General features: G+C 48.5%; 1 protein-coding gene across 2 annotated transcripts; it reads right to left on the bottom strand.

The window, feature by feature from the left end:
- Positions 1–142: 142 nt before the first annotated feature.
- On the bottom strand, positions 143–4601 carry TMEM250 (transmembrane protein 250). Of its 2 annotated transcripts, XM_055720058.1 has the most exons (3): positions 4416–4601; positions 2863–3042; positions 143–722 (listed from the first exon to the last, which is right to left on the bottom strand). In XM_055720058.1, the coding sequence occupies exon 3, from the start codon at positions 587–589 to the stop codon at positions 170–172; it is 420 nt and encodes a 139-aa protein (XP_055576033.1). In that variant the 5' UTR covers positions 590–722; positions 2863–3042; positions 4416–4601; the 3' UTR covers positions 143–169. The 2 variants fall into 2 exon arrangements, with proteins under 2 accessions (XP_055576033.1, XP_055576035.1); XM_055720060.1 differs by lacking the exon at positions 2863–3042.
- Positions 4602–20391: the final 15790 nt, after the last annotated feature.

The following is a 20391-nucleotide window of genomic DNA, read 5'->3' as shown; positions in this document are numbered from 1 at the left end:
ATGGCACCTCAACCCTCCAAAAAATACAAATTCCAGAGACAAGTACGTTAATTTATCAATAAAAAGTAGCACTGAAATAAATTAATTTATATAAAAAAAGAAAAGAGGATATTGACACATTTTGGGTAGAAGAAAAGTCACCTTCTCAGCCCACATGCGCTTGTTTTATTTACATATCCACAAATACCATGAAACACCATCCCAGCCCCCCCACTAGCAGCATGGTCACATGAATCCCATAGATGAGCAGTTCATTCATGAGGCTGAAGTCTACACGCCTTCGCCCCAGTAAGAGGAGGATGATGGAGAGTTTGTACTGGAAACGCAGAAAGATCCGGATGCCAAGGTACTGAAGGCAAAACAAGATAGAGAGTGCCACCCAGAGGATGGAGGTAAATAGGCTGCAGCTGAAGTACAGCAGGAAACGAATGAATCCATACATCCATCGGGATTTGAGATAGATGTCGAAATTGTTGTACTTGGTACGCACCAAGTGAGTGGTCCTTACCGGGCCACAGGCCGAATGCAGGCAGGTCGTGTGGGGGCCGTGGAACGAACGGACCCGGCGGGGAATGGGGATTACAGGCATCAGGCACCCCACCGGTCACGGAGTCCCAGGGCAGGATTTACAGGGCACATATCAAATATTATCCATTAACATGGAAGAGATCCAACAGCCTGGGAATGCTAACTCTTTGCTGAGTTTCCAGGAAGGAAGAGACCTGCAGGAAGGCAGAGAAGGGAAACACATTTAAGTAGCCTCAGCAGGAGGAGAGGCAGCACGGCAGATACTCTCTGGCTGGGTGGTTACTTACAACTGCTTTGCAAAACTCAACTTCTTTGCTTAAAACAACTTTGCTTTGCTGCTTTGGTCATTGTTTACGAGGCAGACATACAGAAATACAATTCTGTTTCCATCGTCACCAAACCAGATTCCAAATGGCTCCCTGGTAGCATGCAATGTCAGTGCTAGCCACAACCTGTTATAAGCTTTACAGCGTTAATGCAGGAAAGACAAGAACTTTATTCTGGAATTATCCTAGCTACTTCACAGATCCTTCTTAATTGAAAAGCAATCCTGCAACAGTCCACCCATCTGAGCAGCAGCAGTAACATGTGTGGTTTGCATTGGATTATATTTCTTTTAAAAGGAAAAAAAAAAAAAGAAAGTTCTCTAAGTACTTTTGCAAGTGAATTCCACAGCCCAGACACAGCAGTGATTCTAGATTTCTGCTCATTGCAAAACTTGGCAAAACTTCACCAAATAAACAAACTGAAAATAATGGAAGGTCTTGCAAGAACAATGAGGCAATCATGTTTTTCACACTCTACAGGATGTACCTCCCCTTGCTCAGACGAGCCTTGCAGTCTCACTGTCATTGCACCCAATGGCAAGGGCAGCCTTTCAAAGACATCTACTAGCTTATTTCTCCCTTTGGGACCTGCAGAGATAAGTGAAATATCTTGATCTCTGGAGTGTTTAGGATTTATAATCCTAACATCCTTCCACACACCCATTGTTGTTATGTGAGTGATGAGCAGTAGCCTGTTAGCTGCTCTGTGCTTCACCCCAGGCTTATGATGTGCCAAATTCCGGGAATTATGAAATGACAATACATTCATCAGATAATGCTAGAAAACAACAGGGACTTCCCCAGCCTCCTCACACACCCAGGCGCTCTGAATGCCTGGGTCTGATCTGGCCAGATCTTTCCTCTGTTGAACCAGAAATCCTATTACTCTTAAAATAAAAACTAAAGTAATTTAAAAGTTACTTCAGGATTTTTTTAATTTGTTACTAACAAAACTAATCACAAATTATAAGGCTGCAGGAAATTGTGCTTTGATATCAAACCCCTCTGATATAATGTGCATCACTGGGTAAGTCTGTTCACTGCTTCCTGCCTCAGATTACATGTAAATGGAAATTGCAGTTCTGATCTCTTCTGCTTGGCCCCAGGTTCTAATTCCTTTTTGCCATTACAGAAATTTACAGGCAACCTGCTGGCTCTACATGAACCAGGGACTAATAAAAAGGAGAACAGGTTGACTTATGATTAAGGAATTTTGGAAATTGAAGTCTGTTCTCGATTACCAAAGACACCCTCATAATTTTAGGTGCCTCTTTGCCATAATTTCCTGTCTGTAAGGAAATACTAAGCAGCTCAGAAGTGTGTTACAAGAATGTATTTTGCAAGACACACAAATTGGTCAAATACCAAACCAACCCTTCTGAAAAACAACATAGTTTTGTGACTGGAGCATGCAACCAAACATGCTTCCCACATGCTGCATGTATACTGCTAAGTGTTTCCAGAGATACTTTCTGAGAACTAAATTCACAAGACAGGTTTAAACCCACATACTCTGGATTCAGAGCATTCAATTTCTGATGATGCAGCCTCTCCTTACAACCACTTTCACCAGGACACAAAAGACAGCTCATCATTTTCCAGCAAACTCTTACGTAGCTACTTAATCTGAGTCCCTCAGCAGCCAGAGGAAATCAGTGGGCAATTATTAGAGTGCTCAGCAAGACCATGCCTGAGTGACAGAGCACAAACTCCGCTTCCACGAGCTGCAGTTTGCGTGGCAAACAACACACCAGCTTCATACCTGAGCCCTGTTTTAGAACAGGGGTTTTCATTTTGACAAAACCTTCTACAGATAAATCCAAGAGAACCACTCCAGCGGCTCAGCTGCAGAGAGTTACTCTTCATGAGCAGCAGCAGCTTGTTCCCATTTACTGTGCCCACCACATAAACAAATAACCTTTGGTAGAGATAAACTCAAATATCAACACTGAAACAGCCATGAGAGCGGAGGAACATTGTGAGAATAAAAAACTTCCTGAAATATTACATTTTTAATGGTGCTGCCATCCACTCAGCAGAAGGTCGGTAATCCGCTGCCGTTTCTGGATGCCACTTAATTCTTGTAACAAAAAAGTGAAGTTTTTCTGTGATACCTGGCCTTCTAGGAAGAGTGAAAGAAACTGCTAAGGTGCTTCATAGACTCACAACACTCTACATGTGAGTTGATCTAAAAGATAAAATGAGAGAGTAAGTTTCAATTTGCTCGTCTTGTGTGTTAAAAAGTTGAGAACTCCAAGCCCCACCTCCCCAAGCATGAATTTTTAATCCCACAAAGACTCTGACAAGAATCATGCACTCCTGAATACACATATTACAGCTCACTGATACATGCTGGAAACAATCAGCTAGCTTGTATTCACAATGCTATACACAAAGACAGGAAACAGAGAAAAATCACAGAATCATCACGGCCATCACCGTTCATCCAGGGCACGTGAAACACAATGCAGAGAGCACACACAGCCAGCGTTTTCCAAACAGAATACAGAAGGGCAGGCCCCCAGCCTGTGTGTTGGCACACAATGCCTAGAAACAGATTTGGACACCCATTCCTCAAGACCATTTTTTCGGGCCTTTCTATTTTAAAGAACATTGCTGTGAGGCTGGAAAGCCGAGTTGGTCTCTTCTGGGTATCATCCTACAGCTCAAAGGATTTCAGCTCTAAGGCCCTGGCAACTTGATGTCAGCCACGCTGCCGTTTACCCCATGCATCACATTAACGGTGGCCTCAGCAAGAAGTTAAAACTCTGAGTAACTATTCACTTAGATGAGTTTTCACTCCCTCTCCTTTAAAATTAGAGCGTATGATGAGAAAGCTACCAAAATGGAGTGCTACTTCTCTTCATCTCACACACTGCAGGCAAGGTCTGCTGGTGCTCAGGGTGCTCATAATTCTTGGAGGAGAAAAGATGACAGAAAGACCCCAACGTTTGCAGATGACAGCACCATCAGTCAGGACCAGTGAGCCCAAAGTGTTCCAGAAGGAGCCAAAGAAGGTTAGGGACAATGACAAATAAAGGTTAACGCTGATAAATCAAAGCGGGAGTAGCGGAAGGAGGGGAAATTCGAACTCCTCCTACATCCTACCAGACCCTCAATTAAACCGAATCCACTTGGGAAGGGACCTGAGGGCAGGGAGCTCCGCCAGGCCTTCCCCACGGCCTGCGAGGTCCCAGCCCAGCCAACGTGGAGCCCTGCCAGCCGGGCGGCCGTGACAGGCGGGCACGGCCACCGGGCCACGGCTGCCACGCACCTCAGGGGGGCAGAGCTCCGCCGGCGTGGCCAGGGCGGGGGGCGCGGGGGCCCCGGGGCCGGCCCGCACCCGCAGGCCGCGCCGACAGGCCAGGCCCGGAGACCCCGCGGCCCACGGCCCCCCGCGGCCGGTGACCGAGCGCTGCCGCACCCACCAGGCCCGGCGCCCGCGCCGCCCCTCGCCGCGGGACCCATCGCGGAGGCGGCCGCCGCAGGAGAGCGAGGCCCGGGCAACCGCCGCCGCCGCCTCCCCCCGGCCTCAGCCCCGGGGCGTCGCCCCGCACTCACCGTCCTGCCCATGGCCCCGTGTCGGGCGGCGGCCACCGAGGCCAGGCGCCCCGGGCCCGGGCTGATGGAAGGCCCGGGCCTACGGACGAGCGCCGCAATGCGCATGTGCGGGGGGCAGCGGCGCTCCGGTTCCGGCCGGTGGCGGCGACGGCGGCAGCGGGCGGGGAGCGGGCGGGGAGGCGCGCGGCGATGGCGTCATCGCGCCGCGCCGCCCCCGCCGGCCGGAAGCGGGAGGCAGCGGCGTTGCCCGGGCAACGGGGAGGCGGTGGGGGCGAGGGGAGCGGCCTGCGCCCGCGGCCGTGCCGGGGGGGGCGCCGCCGGCTGTGGGGCGGGCAGGGGTGGCACACCGCCGGGCCGAGGCAGCCCAGGCCTGGGAGGGTCGTTTCGAACGTTAACCCGACCGCTGAGGGGATCGAGGGCCCGACTCAGCCCGGCATCACATGGCGGGGTTTCAGCTGCCCGTGGCCTAGGGCAGGGCCCTGTCCTGAGGGTGCTGGAGCACCCCCTGCAGCAGGATCCCCTGCAGCAGGATCCCTTGCAGCAGGATCCCCTGCAGCACGTACACCGTTGCTTGAAACAACAGCATGGCAAAGATTTCTCCAAGTCGCTCACCGCTCAGGCCTTTTCTGCCCGAGTGTGGTTTCGTGGCGAGGTGGATGCCGCCAGAACCCTTGAGCCAGGATGGCTGGGGCAGCGCTGGCAGTTACGTAGTAGGGGTCCGTGTCCCAGGAGAGCCCATCCTGCCTGTGCTCCCGGAGGGGCCATGCTTCACTCAGGGCCTTGCCCCACTGAAGGCACTCAAGCACTTTTAGAAAAGCAAGGTGCTAAAATTGCAAACGGAGGACCCCCAGATGTCTGTGGAGGTCAAAAAGATCCACAAAGTTCTTAAAAAACAAACAGGTGGAGGAAAATTCAAAAGCGATATATAGAGAAGGAACATAAAACTTCCTCCCTGCTGTTTTTCCCTTAGAATTAATCACAAATTACTTTCCATAATGGAAAGAATACAGAACTTTTTCACTGGCTCCCTGCCCCACTTGCCGTCTAGGCACTACCACAGTGGAAAAACATTAAATAGCAATAACTCAAGCCATCTGCCAACGCTAAGACCTGCTGCATTGCACAGGCAGCTGAGGCACCAAGCCAAATACCTCCCAGCGTCCCAACTGCCTCGCTGCTGCTCACGCTCGGTTCCAGTTCCGCCCCATCCACATGCCCCACGGAGCAGTTTTATTCTGCAAATACAGTGAAGGGCCTGAGGTGCAGGATGTACATCATGGGGAAATTATAGGCAAGGTAATAAGCGGCGGTGTACTCCTAGCAAATTGCCATTTCTTGTGTCTCCCACACAGCTTTGGGTGGGAGGGAGAAAGGGAGGTGCAAAGCCGATGCATTTTCCCAATAGCATGAAACTGGGAACATCTGTTTGGTGACTAAGATAACAGGAGAGCCGTGTTCCACTTATTTCCCTCCGCCATTGCCTGGGACTGGTGCCACAGCCCAGAGGTGGGATTTCCAGCCCAAGCAACAAAATTATAAAAGGTGCTTTGGCTTTGCAGCTTCCCCTTGGAGAATTACAGGGATGCTGCTGAATGCAAGTGCTGCAAAGGGGCGCTCCTGGCATCCTGAAGGAACCCCTCAGAGTGGGAAAGGTCTTTCCTATCCTCCAGAATAAAAAAACCAGGCAGCTCCACTGAGCAACCCCACAACCTAAATGCCTGTGTGCAAGGGGGCGGCGCAGCAGCATCTGTGCCAAAACTGACCCTTTTAATTTCTTGGGTCAGTATGACAAAAGAGCAAGATGGCCCTATTCAGTTTTCTGCCTGAAATGCTTTGACCCCTTTGCTGCTTCAATGCATGTGTATCTTCATAAAAAAATAAACTGTTTTCAGGTCAGGCGTGAATTGAAGCTTTGACATTCAAAGAGGTAAGATCCTGAAGCAGGGCTTGTAGTTCAGCCTGGAGGGAACCCGCCCACAACACTCCAGCAGCGCTCTGGGTTGTATTTCTTTCCTGTGCTAATTTTACTAAAGACACAACTCATATTCCTGTTGATTGAACAGTTTTGTGTTGACAGCGTTGAAGATTTGTGATGAAACTTATCATCAGCCCAGAGAGCGGGCCATTAGTACTAGTCACAGCGGCCAGCTAGTGCTGATATATTTTATGGCACGCTTCGAAGACAAACATACACATTTATATGTCACTTGTTGCAATATAAATGCTAACTTGTACTTCTTTCAGAACTTTTAATGAATTGTATATATTTCACAAGATTTATAGCGTGAACCGAATGGCTCAAAATATTACTTTAAACATATTTGTCACTTTGGCAACAGAACAAAAAAATCTGGAAGATATTGCGTTTAGAAATAAATCATAAATATATGCATCTTAAAAGAGTTTATTTTGGTCATTAATAGTTGATGGCCCCCCCCAGTGCAGGATTTAAAGTTAAATTATGCAAAATCAAAAACAAACCTTATAATACTTAATCAAACATGCATAAAACTGTCAGGGCCAAATAAATTCTCTCAATTAACTTGCATCAGATTGTGATTGCATTTACTAATTTAATCAACACTAGAATAATTTGGAGACTGGGTAATGATAAATTACTATGGTGCTGCACATGAAGGGCTGCTAAGGTAGTGTGCTGAGACAAGAATGCAAGAAATGCTTTCTAGGCTGAGGGCAAAAAAGTAACAGCTGAGTTGTCACAATCATTTTATAATGGAAACTTCTTCTTATTCCCATTTTGGGGAGGAATTTTTTCCAGTAAAGGCTTTAAATGCCTGTCATGGATAGACCTTGTCTGGATGAATGACTTCAATGTTAGCCCACGGAGTCAATCTCAATTCAATCTGAGACGAATGAAGATGTCAAACCTACGTAGACTTGCCCACCACATTTTTTACTCATTTTGTGAATGTCATCTTTTGCTCTGAAGGCCAGGCTAGGCACTGTGACTTCCAGCCCTGCTTTCTGGCACCAATTCATACTTTAGCCTCGGTCAAGTTGTTTAGTCTGGAGCTGCAGTAACAACCCTGTAATATTGAGATGTCCTTTAGCTCAGTCCTTTTGCACTTTGAATAGATGCGCACTTACAATAAAATGGGTCTGACCCCTGTCTGGAAAAAGCTTTCAATACTATTACTTGTGGAGAGCTAAACATCTCATTTTTGCAAGCGTAAGCAAGGTTTTATGGGGAGGTTCTCATTTACAGGTTCATGCGAAGGAGGCTGTAGGGTATTCAACCCTATAAAATACCTGGACCTCTGAAAACTAGACCTTTATTTGGTCTTTAACCTTTCAACGCCTGTTTTACGAAAAATCACAATGGCCATATAGCTGCTGTGGGAATGAACTCATCACCGCAAAACTCTCCCTCTCTTTTTCTCTCTGCAAAATATACTTTCCACAGTCTAACTGACCATTTTTGTCACCTTTTATTTGAAATGGGGATTGTGCTTTATAAATGTATAGCACCGAGCACTATTTGGTCACCAGAAGAAAGCAGTAAATAAAAACCTGTGTGATGAAAAGTATATCCAGATAGATAGCTAACAAGTTTCCTTTGGTGACCCAGAAACAACTAGTTCCACAGTAATTCTATAGCCATATAGATAGCCATAATTCTCAAGGTCCTAAAGATAATAAATGTGTTAACATGGTATTTTTCAAACTAGCATTCACTGCTGCCTTCCAGTCATATCCAAAACCACCATTCAAAACCAACGGCATCTTGTGCAAACTCCCTTGGGTTTTGCTGAGCCAGCCTGTAAAGCTGAAATATAACAAATTAGGGAATTAATTCTTTCCTTTTCCTTAAAGGAGATTTAGGACCAGATCTGGGCCTTAAATTTTAAATGTAATCGATCCTCCCTGCAAATCTAAAGTGCAAAAGCTTGTGAAATAATTTTTCCTTATTACTTCTTTCCAGATCTCATCTCTTAGCTGAAATGTCAGCTTTAATCAGTTTGAAGAGATTTGCATGTGGTAAATAATAATGCAGTATATTAGACTAATCAAATAAATATATGTGTAGCAGAAAGTGGAACTAATTCCCACTTCTGCAGCACTGCAATACTTGCGTTTAGCCCCCGAGCAGCCCACAGAGCCCCCGGCTCGCCGGCTCTCCCACCTCCCTGGGAAGTTGGCAGGGCTGCAAGGCGGTGGCCTGGGCTTGTGGTGTTATTTGGGGTTTTGGTAGCATTGGGAACCAAGGGAGTGAGTGATGTACAATGCATCATCACCCACCCCCCCACCCCCCAACTAAAATACACACTGCAAAGCTGGAAAGCAGCAGAGCCAGGTACAAATGCAAACCCCAGCACAGATGGTGAGGTTGCAGAGCACAAGGAGGGCAGGCTGCCATGTTCCTGCAGGAATCCTAGCTCCTGTCACGCTTTTATAGATATATATTTTACAGGTGACTTGCGAAATATAAAACTAGACCCGTCTGCAGTTTCTAAAGAAATAAATGATTCGTGTGAGGCATGGTGAGACAGTAATGTTTGATGTATTCAATATACGTGACACATCAGCATGCTTTCTGGCATAATAATCTGCCCAGTGGTGCCGCCAGCCCTTGCCAGACTAAAAAGCTGGCAAGCCAGGGGATGTTCGGTGGGGCTGGGGGCAGCCTGCCTCCCCTCTGCCCCTGCAGACTGCACCCACCCCACTGCACGAAACCAGACAGAAAGACGAAGACCAGCATCAGCATGAGTGGGATCCCAGTGAAGGCGCGAAAGGTTGATATAGATAAAAAATGTGTGTCATCCTATAGTGGGGACACTTAACTGCCCCGATAACATGGTGAAAGGCAGAGCTTTACTATCCCTACTATTCCTCCACCGCCGGAGGAACAGGCAGGTAGTTATTTTAGAGATGCTGGAGTCATGGAAAGATTCCTGCTGACCTCCAGGGGCTGGAGCAGGAGCCAGCTGCACACATATGGTGAGTGGAGAAACTGTCTCTAAAACAAATGAAAATAGAATCGGATGCTTTGCCAGGGACAGGACTCCTGCCAAAGCTTGTTGCTGCATCATGTTGGCTAGTCCTGATCTGGCTGATGTTAGAAACTGCCTGTTATGCAGAAAACTCTCATGGAGAAGTGTCATTATTGCCTTCTGTTAATTTGTAGGCTAGGTCTAATGTAAGCACGAGGCGTTAAAACAGGCCTAATCCATATCTGCCTTGTGAGGCTGAGGTTTGGCGGGGAGGCTCAGGAAGCCTCCCAACTCCTCTGACTCTGCCAAGTACCTCTCAGAGGGTGATGTTTCAGGGCAAAGTAACACCTTTTCTCTGGGAATCTGGGTTCCCTGTTTTTCCATTCATTAATACTGAATGTATCTCAAATTGTATCGTGGTAGTAGCAGACGGGTCCTCTTAAACTCATTGCATAGGTCCGTCGGGTCTGTGCAGAGGAGATCGATCTGCTCTAGGGTGATTTTAGCAACAGCAGCCTGCCCCAGGTCAGCAGCAGAGCTGGGGCATGTCTTGTCTCTATCATTTCCAGTGCCCTGTCTCTATTTTCAGAGGTACTTTAACACCCTGGGAGGGTGCTCAGCACCACGCCGGCACTTAGAGCAGAAAGGCTTTGGGGCAGGGGGTTTGTACAGCTCTGCAGACAAATAGCAGCAGCACCAGCAGCTAAAGGCTGATACCCACCCAGGGAGCCCTGCACCGGGCAAAATGTGGGGACTGAGACCAAGCTCCTCAGTGAGGAAACAAACCTGATCTCATTCCATCGTTCCTCAACAATTTCCTGGAGAAAAAAAGACAATGAGGAAAAAATACAAACACCACCAAGATACTCAGGCAGACTTGAACTTTTACCCCAGACAGGTCTCCTTCTATCCGTTTTCTGATGCTTAAGCCTCAGTTATTCAACACCTGCATGCACGGAAAGGGCTGGCGCTTGGGGAAGATGGAGAGTGACAGGAGAGAGTGGAGACAAACCTTTCTCCCGGCAAAGGTGTATTTCCCTGAGCTCCCCCTGCCTGCCGCCCCCATCTCTCCGGTGTGAATCAATGAAGCCGTCTACTCTGGGCATTGGCTAAATGTCAAACTTAGAGACAGCATTCATTTTTCTGAGATCAATGGAAAGCAGGGTTTGCCTATATTTCTTAAGCATCATTATAGAGCATCAGTCAGTGCCCAAGCCCGCCACTTGCCAGGATTAGCTGTGATGGCATCATTTTCAGCACTAGAGGGTTCACTGGGCCAGAAATACTCCAGCGCTTCTCACTAGGGTGCACAAAATATATCCGTAATGTTTTAAGAGAAATTAAGAGTTCGTTGTTTTTTTTTTTAAACCACCTGGGGAGAGCAGGTGAGTAAGTCTCACACCGAAACCTGGGGTGCACCACCTCCCATTTCGGAAGCACATTGCAAGGATCAGACCCGAGTCCCTGCGACGTCTCCCCCCGGGCACGGGAAGGCCCGGAGGGGTCCCCACAACGTGTCCCCCGTGGGGTCCCCGTGGCGGGGCTGAGCAGGGCTGTGCCTGCGGCCGCATCCCACATGGCGGTGCTCCTGCCCCGGGGATGCTGCTGCGGCCCCGCAGCGCCAGCAGCAGAAAGGGAGAAGCAGGGAGCAGGGGAAAAAACAACTCCAAAAAATTCCGAGCTTTGAATTTAGCGCGTTACGCAGCGCGAAGCCTCTTCTCCAAGGCTTTGCAAAGCCTCTCTGCAGAGAAGAGGGGTTAACCAGGCTCCCCCGCTCCTCAGCCCCCGGGTGATGGCTGTCCCGTCCCTCCTGCTGTACCGAAGATGTGAGATGGGAAGAAGATGTGAGATGGGAACAGGGTGCGTGCAGGAAGAACCCACTGTGGGACCCCCCTGCATCGTCTGTGGCCCTGCAGGCCCCTGAGCCATCTCTGCCTCTGGTTCCTGGGGGATAAACCAAACTGGCATTTGTGTGGGGCAAACTTGTCCCTTTTGCACCCCTTGCCCCTTTTTGCTGAACTGAATTGTGCCCCCATGTTCACAGGGGAATCGGAACTGGCTGCCCAAGGTGTCTGAGGAAGAGTTTGGCCTCAGTTTAGAAAAACGCTTTGCTGGCAGTTTGAGAGAAACTTCTGATGCTTAATAGATTTCAGGAGTCCCTTGGACATTTCTAATGCTTACACTTCTGCTTATGCGCAGCCCAAAGCAGAAAATTACTTTTCAGCATCATAACAGCAGCAATATCCATATCAATAAAAATGATCACGAAAGAATGAACAAAGGATTGATAAGACAAAACTATCTTCAAATACATCAATATTTAATAGCATGTCTTTTCTAACTGGAGGAAAACTACTGCAATGGGATAACGCTGATTTTGCTGTAGATCAGAGCACTGCCCCTCTCCTTATAATTACTGGGAACTGGGGAAATGTGGATGTCCATGACAAAATTGCATCTCCATCAGTAAGGAATATAATTTTATCACTACAGGGAGCACAGGAATAAGAGCTGAGAACATTGCTTCCAAAAATACAGCCCTAAAATCCACTGAATGGACACATTTTGCTGGTGGGTGTCCCTGCAGCACCCTGCTCGGGCAGCGCAGCAGGGTGAATCATGCTCCTTTCTCCCTAACTTTCCTGAATTTGTTGCCAGCAGATCAGCCTGTAACTTAATGGTGCAACATTTTGCTAGCAAGAACACGGAGGAGACAAAAACCCAAAGCCCTCATCAATCACAGCCTGGATCCTCGTACAATTAGCAAGTTCTATTATCTTAAGAATGACACTTGTAGCACAGAGCAAAGCAAGGCGCACCTAATATTATAATACTGCATGTAAAAAAGGGAAGGCTTGAATTGCATTAGCATTGCATTAGATTCCCATGACTTTTTATATCAGCACTTGTGAGTTATTTATGAATTCATTTATTTACAAGGACAGCCCTTTCTGCATTCAGTTGCCATGGTTGCTTTAACTCCTGTATCCTATTAATTCTGGATGTTATGAAATAAATATAGATCAGACAATCATTGTGTGGTAGGGGTTTTTTTTATTATTATTCTTATTTTACAGTTTGATTCCCTGTGTCCTGGCCAGAAAGACTTTAACACCAGGCACCTCTCTGGGGAGCACCCACCGCCAGATGGATGGGGAGGTGGTGTTGGGGCAATTCACTGAGCTCTTTCCCCTGCCCAGTCTTTTCTGCCACAGAAATACAGCTTGGGCTGGGCAAAATGTGGCAGCTGATTCCCAGCACTGAGCCACCCACCTTAGTTTAAGGCAGTAAGTGGAGAGCAGAGCTGGGAGTGAAAAGGGAATTTAGCAAGGCCAAGAGTTCGTGTGCCAGCCCAGCTCGGCAGCACAATGAGGCATCAGGTACCCTTTGCCTTTGGGAATTGCTACAAAATCTTCTGTGATGCGGATTAGGTCTTCCTACCTTCACCCTGCAAATAGGCTGTTTGCGAAAAACATGGTTATCCAAGAGTGCCAAAGTATGCAAAGCCCTAGAGAGAATCCAGAGGGTTTCTTGGGTCACCTCAGAGAGATCAGAGCATGTTTGATTGCATGAGTCTTGCAAGCAGCTATTACCCCTACTCCTTTTTGAAGGAGGAGATCAGTTTGGCTGCCCTGTTAGCTGAGAGGCAGGGAGCAACTTAATTTTACAAGGATGAGAGCTTTGAGGCTGCTGCCTGTTTCAGCCAGGAACAGGCGTCAGACCCGTGCTGAGTGGGAATGCCCTGTGAGGGTTGGACATCTGGCTGGCCCAGAAGGAGCTTGTGTTTTGCCCCTTGGAGAGGGCAAAGATGCTGTTCGTGAAGGAGTACGATCCTGGAGCCAGGATCCCAAAGCCAGCGTGCTGGAAGTGTTTTGTAATAGAATTCCACAAGAAAATTAAATCAATTACTGAGTCTAATAAAGCTCTCAAGGTTTTTAATTAAACTAAGTTTTAATTAAAGCAGCACAAGCCCATGCTCTTTTGATATTCTGCCTCAGACCCCAGAGGATTGCAACTCCTTTTTGTAATTTACATGGGTTGGATCAATCACTGGAGTCATGAAAATGTGAGAACTTTGTCAATTTTACAGGATGAAATACTGTATGTCAACCTGGAAGCTCCGGCAGCTCAGGGCTGGGAGGGGAGCATAGCTTGGGGTGATCTTTCCTGCCCTCGGCATAGAGGAATGAGCATCAGCCTGAGCTGTTACTGTCCTGGGAAAAGTCCTCTCCCAAGCAAAACTCTTGCCGTCTAATCCAGGAGGATGCTGTTAGTGAGAAGTTCTAAGAGCTCAATAGTTCCCCTGTGCCATGTCAGAGCTGGTACTTTTGCCTCCTACAAAACCCTGCCCCACTCTTCCCCCCAGCAGTGCGTGCCCCAGGCTGCTGCTCTGCCACGGGGCATCCCGGCAGTGCTGATCCAAGAGACAGGCAGGAAAACTGCAGGCAGACCAGACCCCCATCCTCCAACCTGGACATCTGGTAAGTGGCCCCAGAATGTTCTGCCTCTATTTTAGTCTTGTTTCGTACACAATATGCCCAAAACATGCTTTATTTCTTAAGGAGATAAGGATCTTTATGTAACCCATTTTTCCTTAACGCTAAGTCCTTTGTCAGGATTAAAGAATCCTAAAACATCTGTACGGGCTTGGATGGCAGATGCATGGAGAAAGCAGCCTAAAATAACATGGAATATTAACCTACTAAATGAGGAATTACAAAAATAAAATAAAAGGACCCTCTTGCATTCTTAGCTACAGCCAATTGCTGACCTGGCTACCATGATGTAGGTGGATAACAACAGTGTGCCATCCGCAGGGATTTCCATCTGAATGGTCCAAGAATTTTTATCTGATGCCAGAACTCAACTTTGTCAGGAGTCTGGGCTGTGCTGGAGGAGCAGAGCTGCCCTGGCGGTGTGTGTCAGGTCCTCCCGAGCTGCCTGCCGCAGGGCTGAATCCATCCATCAGGAGAGTGGGAGCAGCCAGCTCAAGGCACACTGACTGCATAACGCCTCCAGACGGCGGCAACTTCATTTAAATTTATTCAATACTACTTAAAAATCGGTCCTTTGTATTAAGCAGATTGATGGGCAGACACTTCAGATGGAGGGGAGTTTTGTGTGAACAGGAGGAAGGAGAGACTCTTCCCTTGGCCGCTCCAAGGCACAGTGCTCCAGCCCCCAGGTCACCTTTGCTGGTACTGGGTGGCTGGTGAGAGCTTCCCTCCTGTCTGACTCCCAAACCATTTCCCCTCTTTATAGTAGTAACAGCATCACTTTTCCTGCCCAGACCTGCGACACCTCACTCAGGGAGGTCTCACAGGTCCTCAATTGGCACCCATGAAAATAAGGCATGTGGCGGAGTTTACCCGATGCTGCCTTCGCCACCTCCAGATCTGCTTGTGCCCAGCCAACACGCTCCCCCACACACGGGAGGACAGCCTGTGTAAAACCCCTTTAGCTGGGTGAAATGGCTGTTCTGTATCACCTCTCCCATCACCTCCTCCAAACACAGCAGTGCTGCTGCAGAGGCACCAATAAACACCAGCACCTGCCGGGATTTCCCGTGATGGCAGCGGCATTCGGAAGAGGTGAGAGCGGTTCTGCTCACCTCGCTGCCTGGCCCTGGAGGGTGACCAACTCCCGGTGCAGCCCATGATGGATCACAACTGATGCGTAATACATTTTAAAGTTTTCTAATTTTAAAACCCAAGGACAAGCTATAAAATGGAGCAGCTTCAGAGGGATGAGGCTTTTCCTATGGAATTGTCTCAGCCCCTGTGCCCCCTCCTCGCCCTGAAGTCTTTTGATTCGGGGCCAAGCGGTGGAAAGGCTGGCAGGCTCGGTGGGCAGGACCTTGGTGCCCGCTGCTGAGGCTTGCACTGGAGTTTTCTCTGTGTGTGTATGAGAGAGATGTTTACACGAGTTTTCTAAAATCAGCAATGAAAGAAAAACATAGCAGGGAGAAGACAAAACCCTCCCATGTTCCCAGTGAAAATACACTGGAAGTCTGAAAATAACCTAGAAAAAATGCCTGCAGGCCCTTGCAGGGAGGGAATTGCTAAGTGCTGAAAGATATAAATTCAACTTGTTCAGCCTGGAAGTTAACGTGACCCGGCTGGGGCTGCTCAGGGCTTGGTCAGTCAGGTTTATGGTCTTGACTCTGGTGTATTGTGTTTCTTCCCCCTTCATTTTTACAGATTACTGCAGGGAGCAACTCTTTTGACTAAACAATTTGTCCTTCCGTTAAGAGTTCATGAAAAGTGCATTTGCTTAAAGAAGTCAGCGAGGAGGAGAAGGGGGTACCTTTGCTCACCGTGTGTCTGTAGAAGGGTGGAAGGGGAACCTGCCTCCAGCTTCACCCTGGCAGAGGCTGCCCCTGTAATACCATGGCAGTGGGAACCGGCATCCTCATACTGCTCCCAGCCACCACCATGCACAGCCGGGCTGGGACCCTGGCACTGAGGGGGCTGGCAGGGAGCCCCTCTCCAGCCTCACCCAGGGTTGCTGGTCTTTGAGGAGCACCAGCAGCAGCCACGAAAGGCTGGGAGCCATGGTCTGCTCTCCAGTGAGTGCGGATCAGGAGCTGCCCCCAGCTAGCCCTGCTCCTGACACCGTTGTGGCTAATCAGACAGCTCTATGGGTGCTCGTTAGCTGGAACAGCTCAGCATGGATGGATGGACGCATGGGTGCGTGGATGGCTGGCTGAGAGCACTCAGTCACTGCCTTCCCAATGTCTTTGCCAATACCCATGGTCAAACCTGATGCAGCTGAAAGTCTCTAGAGCAGCTCAGAAATAACCTGCAGTGCCTCGGCTAGTTAGAGCCCACTGTTAGCAGCCTCTCCCGTCCTCATCTCCCAGCCCATTTCCAGCGATCCATACAGGTCCCATCAGTCCTGGCCACAGCCAGCTCCATCCCAGCCAGCCAGCTAAGACCATTAGTGTGATTACTGGAGGTCACAAAGTTCAAACCAAAATGTCAATTTTCATTTGGAAGAATGGTCCCATTTTAGGAGCAAAGGGAATTTTTTTTCTCTCTCAAAGAGACCCCGACTGTGAAATCATTGCTCCCCAAAGACTTGCAAATTTCTGGCCAACGAAAGGTGCCAATAGATGCTGGAGCCAATAAAAAGATTAACAAGGGTCACTGGTGCTTTCCTCTTTCCCTGCACTCAAAGGCTCTGGGGCCTATTTTGAAGATATTAACCATTGCCTTTACCTTCTGCACGTTCATCACCCGGTCTGGGGTCTTCATGGATTTATTGACAGGACATTGCCATTAATCTTACCCGCAGAATGCCAGCCTGGGAGTTACTTAGGTTACATCACCCCTTCAGACAGGAGCATTTAGCCAGAGAAGTTTTAAAAGGAAGATTGAAATAAGACAAAGTAGCTGGTGGGTGAAGCAGAGTGCTGCTCTGGGAGGCCCTGGGTCAGGGAGAGTGTCCACCGAGCAGCCTCTGTAAGTTTGTGAAGGCAAAGACCTGGCCTTGGGGAGGCCCCTGGGTTCTGCTCATCCATTCAGTGGGTCAGGGTGCCACCCCCACATCCCGGGGTTTATGATCCACATCTGGGAGCAACTTGGGAGAGCAGAGAGCTGGTGAGAAGATGGATGCTGACCCCGCTCGGAGTGTCCCAGGCAGGACTGGTATGGTGCAGTTGTTGAAAATTTTAGATGTCTCCTTTACTGGAGAAACTCAAAATAACTCCAAAAGGCTTTGCTCACACCAGGCTGCAGCTGGGCACGCTGGCTGGGCTGCTGGCACTGTGGGGTGGCACACGGCAAGGCTATGTGGGCTTCTGCCCACCTAGGCGGTGTCACGCTTTTAAAGTGGGTTTTTTCTTCTATGTCATTGTGTTAAATAATTAAGTCTATTCCATCTTTACCTACTGACAATGTGGCACTTAATTAAGTGGTTTAATTAGAAGCTGGCAGCTTTAATTAAGTTTAGGACTGTAGAGGTGACTGGGAGCCTCTAGCTGAGTTGCAGAGCCTTTCCCTGGGGGAGCAACGTGGGCTGCTGGTGAGGGAGAAACCTTTGCCCCCTTGTCCATCGTCCTTAGCTATGCCAGGGAGGGAACCACCATCCTGCTGTGTCCCCCAACCCTCTCCCCACTGCTGAGGGTATGGGTGGTTTGGGCACCCTTTGCTCAGACATTTGGGAGAGCTGAGGTCTTCCCTGGGACGATGGAGCAGGAGGGAGACACGAGGGGCATGGCCAAGCAGATGAGTGGGCTTAGCAGGAGGTGGGTGTCGGGAGCCACAGGCTCTCCCAGCAGGTGCCCATCTCTGGCTAAACCTGCTGAACACCCGGGGTGGATGGCTGTGAGCTGGACAGGTCTCATGGGATGAAGGCTGCGGTGGGCTTAGGAAGAGCATCTGCAATTCTAGACCATGCACAGGGCTGTCTAAAAGATATATTGCTTTTTAATAATGTAAATATGTAAATATTACCGAGGTGCCATTAATCCTCATTGCCTCAACATGATACCACTCTTAAGAACAAATGTAATAAGATATTATTAATATGCAAAGTAATAGTACATTAACCTGACTAACACCAATAAATTGCGGAGCTTAGCACAAAGGGAGAAGCTGCTCATGGAGCAGCCTGCACCCCGCTTGCCTTGGGGCCACCTCCAGCAGCACCCCAGGCTCTGCAGCGCAGAGGACCCTGGTTTGCCCTGGAGGACCCCTCGCCCTGGGGAATCCAAGCAGCTGGGAAGGAGCAAGGAGGACCTGGGAGAGGAGGTGGGTAGGAGCAGGCTGGGCTGGGCAGACCCTGCTTCTTATTTTGAAGCGAGAGCCCTAACTGCTGAGGCTCCTTTATCAAAGCCTCATGTGTTTTCCTGAGGGATTTCTTGACTCCATTTCATAACAGATTTGTTTTAAATCCTAAGTGTGTATTAGGAGGGAGAGTCTTGTTGGTCCCAGAAGTGTGGAAGTTCACACAGGCTTTATGCCAGATTTCCTGTCTGGACCTGCAGAGAGGTGGCCAAGCCTTCATCTCATCAGTGGTTGGATTCCTCTCCCAAGAAGCCGTGTCTTGATTCTCAGACCCAAAGTCCATCTCTGTTAAAAGCTTCAAGCCCTGCAGATGGATCCAGCACAGCCCTGCTCTCACTGCCTGCCCTTCATGGTGTATTTTCTCTTGAAATACAATGACATACAGGGATTACAAACTGGAACGAGTGTCCCAATTGACATTTGCCAGGCTGTGAGTGCAGGCTACTCCCACCTCTCCATGGTCCTGGCAGGCCAGCCTCCAGCTTCGAGCTATGTGAATGGCAAGTGGGAACAGAGGGAGAACACCCGGCAGACCAAAAGGAGCAGGGGAAGCCATAAAGTCTGAATTTAGGGCTTGAAAAGGAAATTATTCTGTGCAAATGGCTGAGTTCAGATCAGCCCTGCCTTGTAAATCTTGCTCATCCTTCTCACGAGGGAAACCTAGTGAAATAACCAATATTTCAGCAGCACACAGACTTCTGGAGACCTTCACCTCTCAGTGTCCTCTGAGCCCCACACCCGGGCATGGGACTGGAGAGCAATTCAGGCACAAGCATGGCCATGGTTTATGCAAAAATTAACCTGTTGCCCTTACTTGGGTCAAAGTAATTCCATTTCATTTGGTAATCTGGGTCCTTTATCATTAATGAGTCCTTGGGGAGTGGGGGTCAGAGCATCTCTTTTTTGGCTGAAGAGAGCAGCAGAGATTATTGTTAATATTCAGGCTGTTCAATACAGCAGAAAGACCTTTTGCTATTGACAGCACTGCTGGTTTTCACCTCATTGGTGAAGGGAAATTGCCAAATTAATCTGTCATTAGATCTGAAATTAATCCTTAATTTCATGATTAATGAACCTCAGAACCTCAGACCTACCTGGGTAGAGTGTATTGAGAAACTGTATACAGTAGATGTCTGTAATCAAGACTATCCAAGAAAAGGAGTAAAAAATAATTATTCTGGGTTTCTCTCTGTAGAAGAATTAAGTGGCACACAGTAAATTTATCAGACAGTAGGCTGATTTTTTTTTCCCCTAGAGCATTAATGAACTGTGGAACTCGCTGCTGGAGGATGTTGTGTCAGTTGTCACTATGAAGGAGCTAGAAGAAGACTGAATTTGTGCTTTATATGTCCATCTACTGCTTTCAACCCAGGAGGTCTCTAGAAGTGGGTTGCTGAAGGGGCAGCAACAAACTGCAGAAGGATGGCCCTTCTTCCAAACTCTTCCCCAACGCATTTGCTGCTGCCTCGTTTGAATGGCTCCTGCACCTGGGGGACCTCAGGGCCATATTACAGGGGTATCAGTTAAACCACTCCGAGCTCATGTAGATAAGGCTTTAGGCCAGCCAAAAGATCCCCAGTTTATTTGCTGGAGCTGTTTCTCTGTCTCTCACCGCTGCACTCCTTGCACGCTCCGCCAGAGCCCCCAGTGCTGCCTTCTCTCTTGCTCAGCTAATTGGAGCAGCCAGTTGGAGCTCGCTGTGGACAAACTGTGTTTCCCTTTCCAGAACGTGAACCTTCCCTTTCCTTCCAGGGTTTCTTTTATGCATCATCATTTTAGTAGGCCCTATTGTACTGGAAATCTGTTTGCCACATGTTAGCTGGAGCTCATCTGCTAAGATCCTTGGTTAAATATTCATGGAGAGGTAGCTATTAAACTAGGGGCGAGAACTCAGGTTACACAGCAGAGATGAGAAGGGTGCACTGGGAGAGGAGACTGACTCAATATCAAGTTAAAAACCCTCGTGGAAATGACTTACCCCACGTAAGGCCTGGGCATGGAGAGGGAGGAGAAAATCCCAATCACATTGTGCTGCCAAAGCACATTTATTACCTGAATGTCATCAGTAAAGTGGTGTATTGGGCAGCCTGGAGCCCTAAAGCACGCCTCTGGCAGCCGGTGGAGTCCTGCGTGAGCTTGTGGCCATTAAAGAAGCAAGAGGGAATTTCCAAATGGGCTGAGCTTTTAACGGGGAAAGAAAAATGAAATGTCCTTGCATGGCACGTGTCCATGCTC

This window comes from Falco cherrug, chromosome 9 (assembly GCF_023634085.1).
Source record: "Falco cherrug isolate bFalChe1 chromosome 9, bFalChe1.pri, whole genome shotgun sequence".
Classification (NCBI taxonomy): Eukaryota; Metazoa; Chordata; class Aves; order Falconiformes; family Falconidae; genus Falco; species Falco cherrug.
This window is presented reverse-complemented; position numbering and strand designations above follow the sequence as displayed.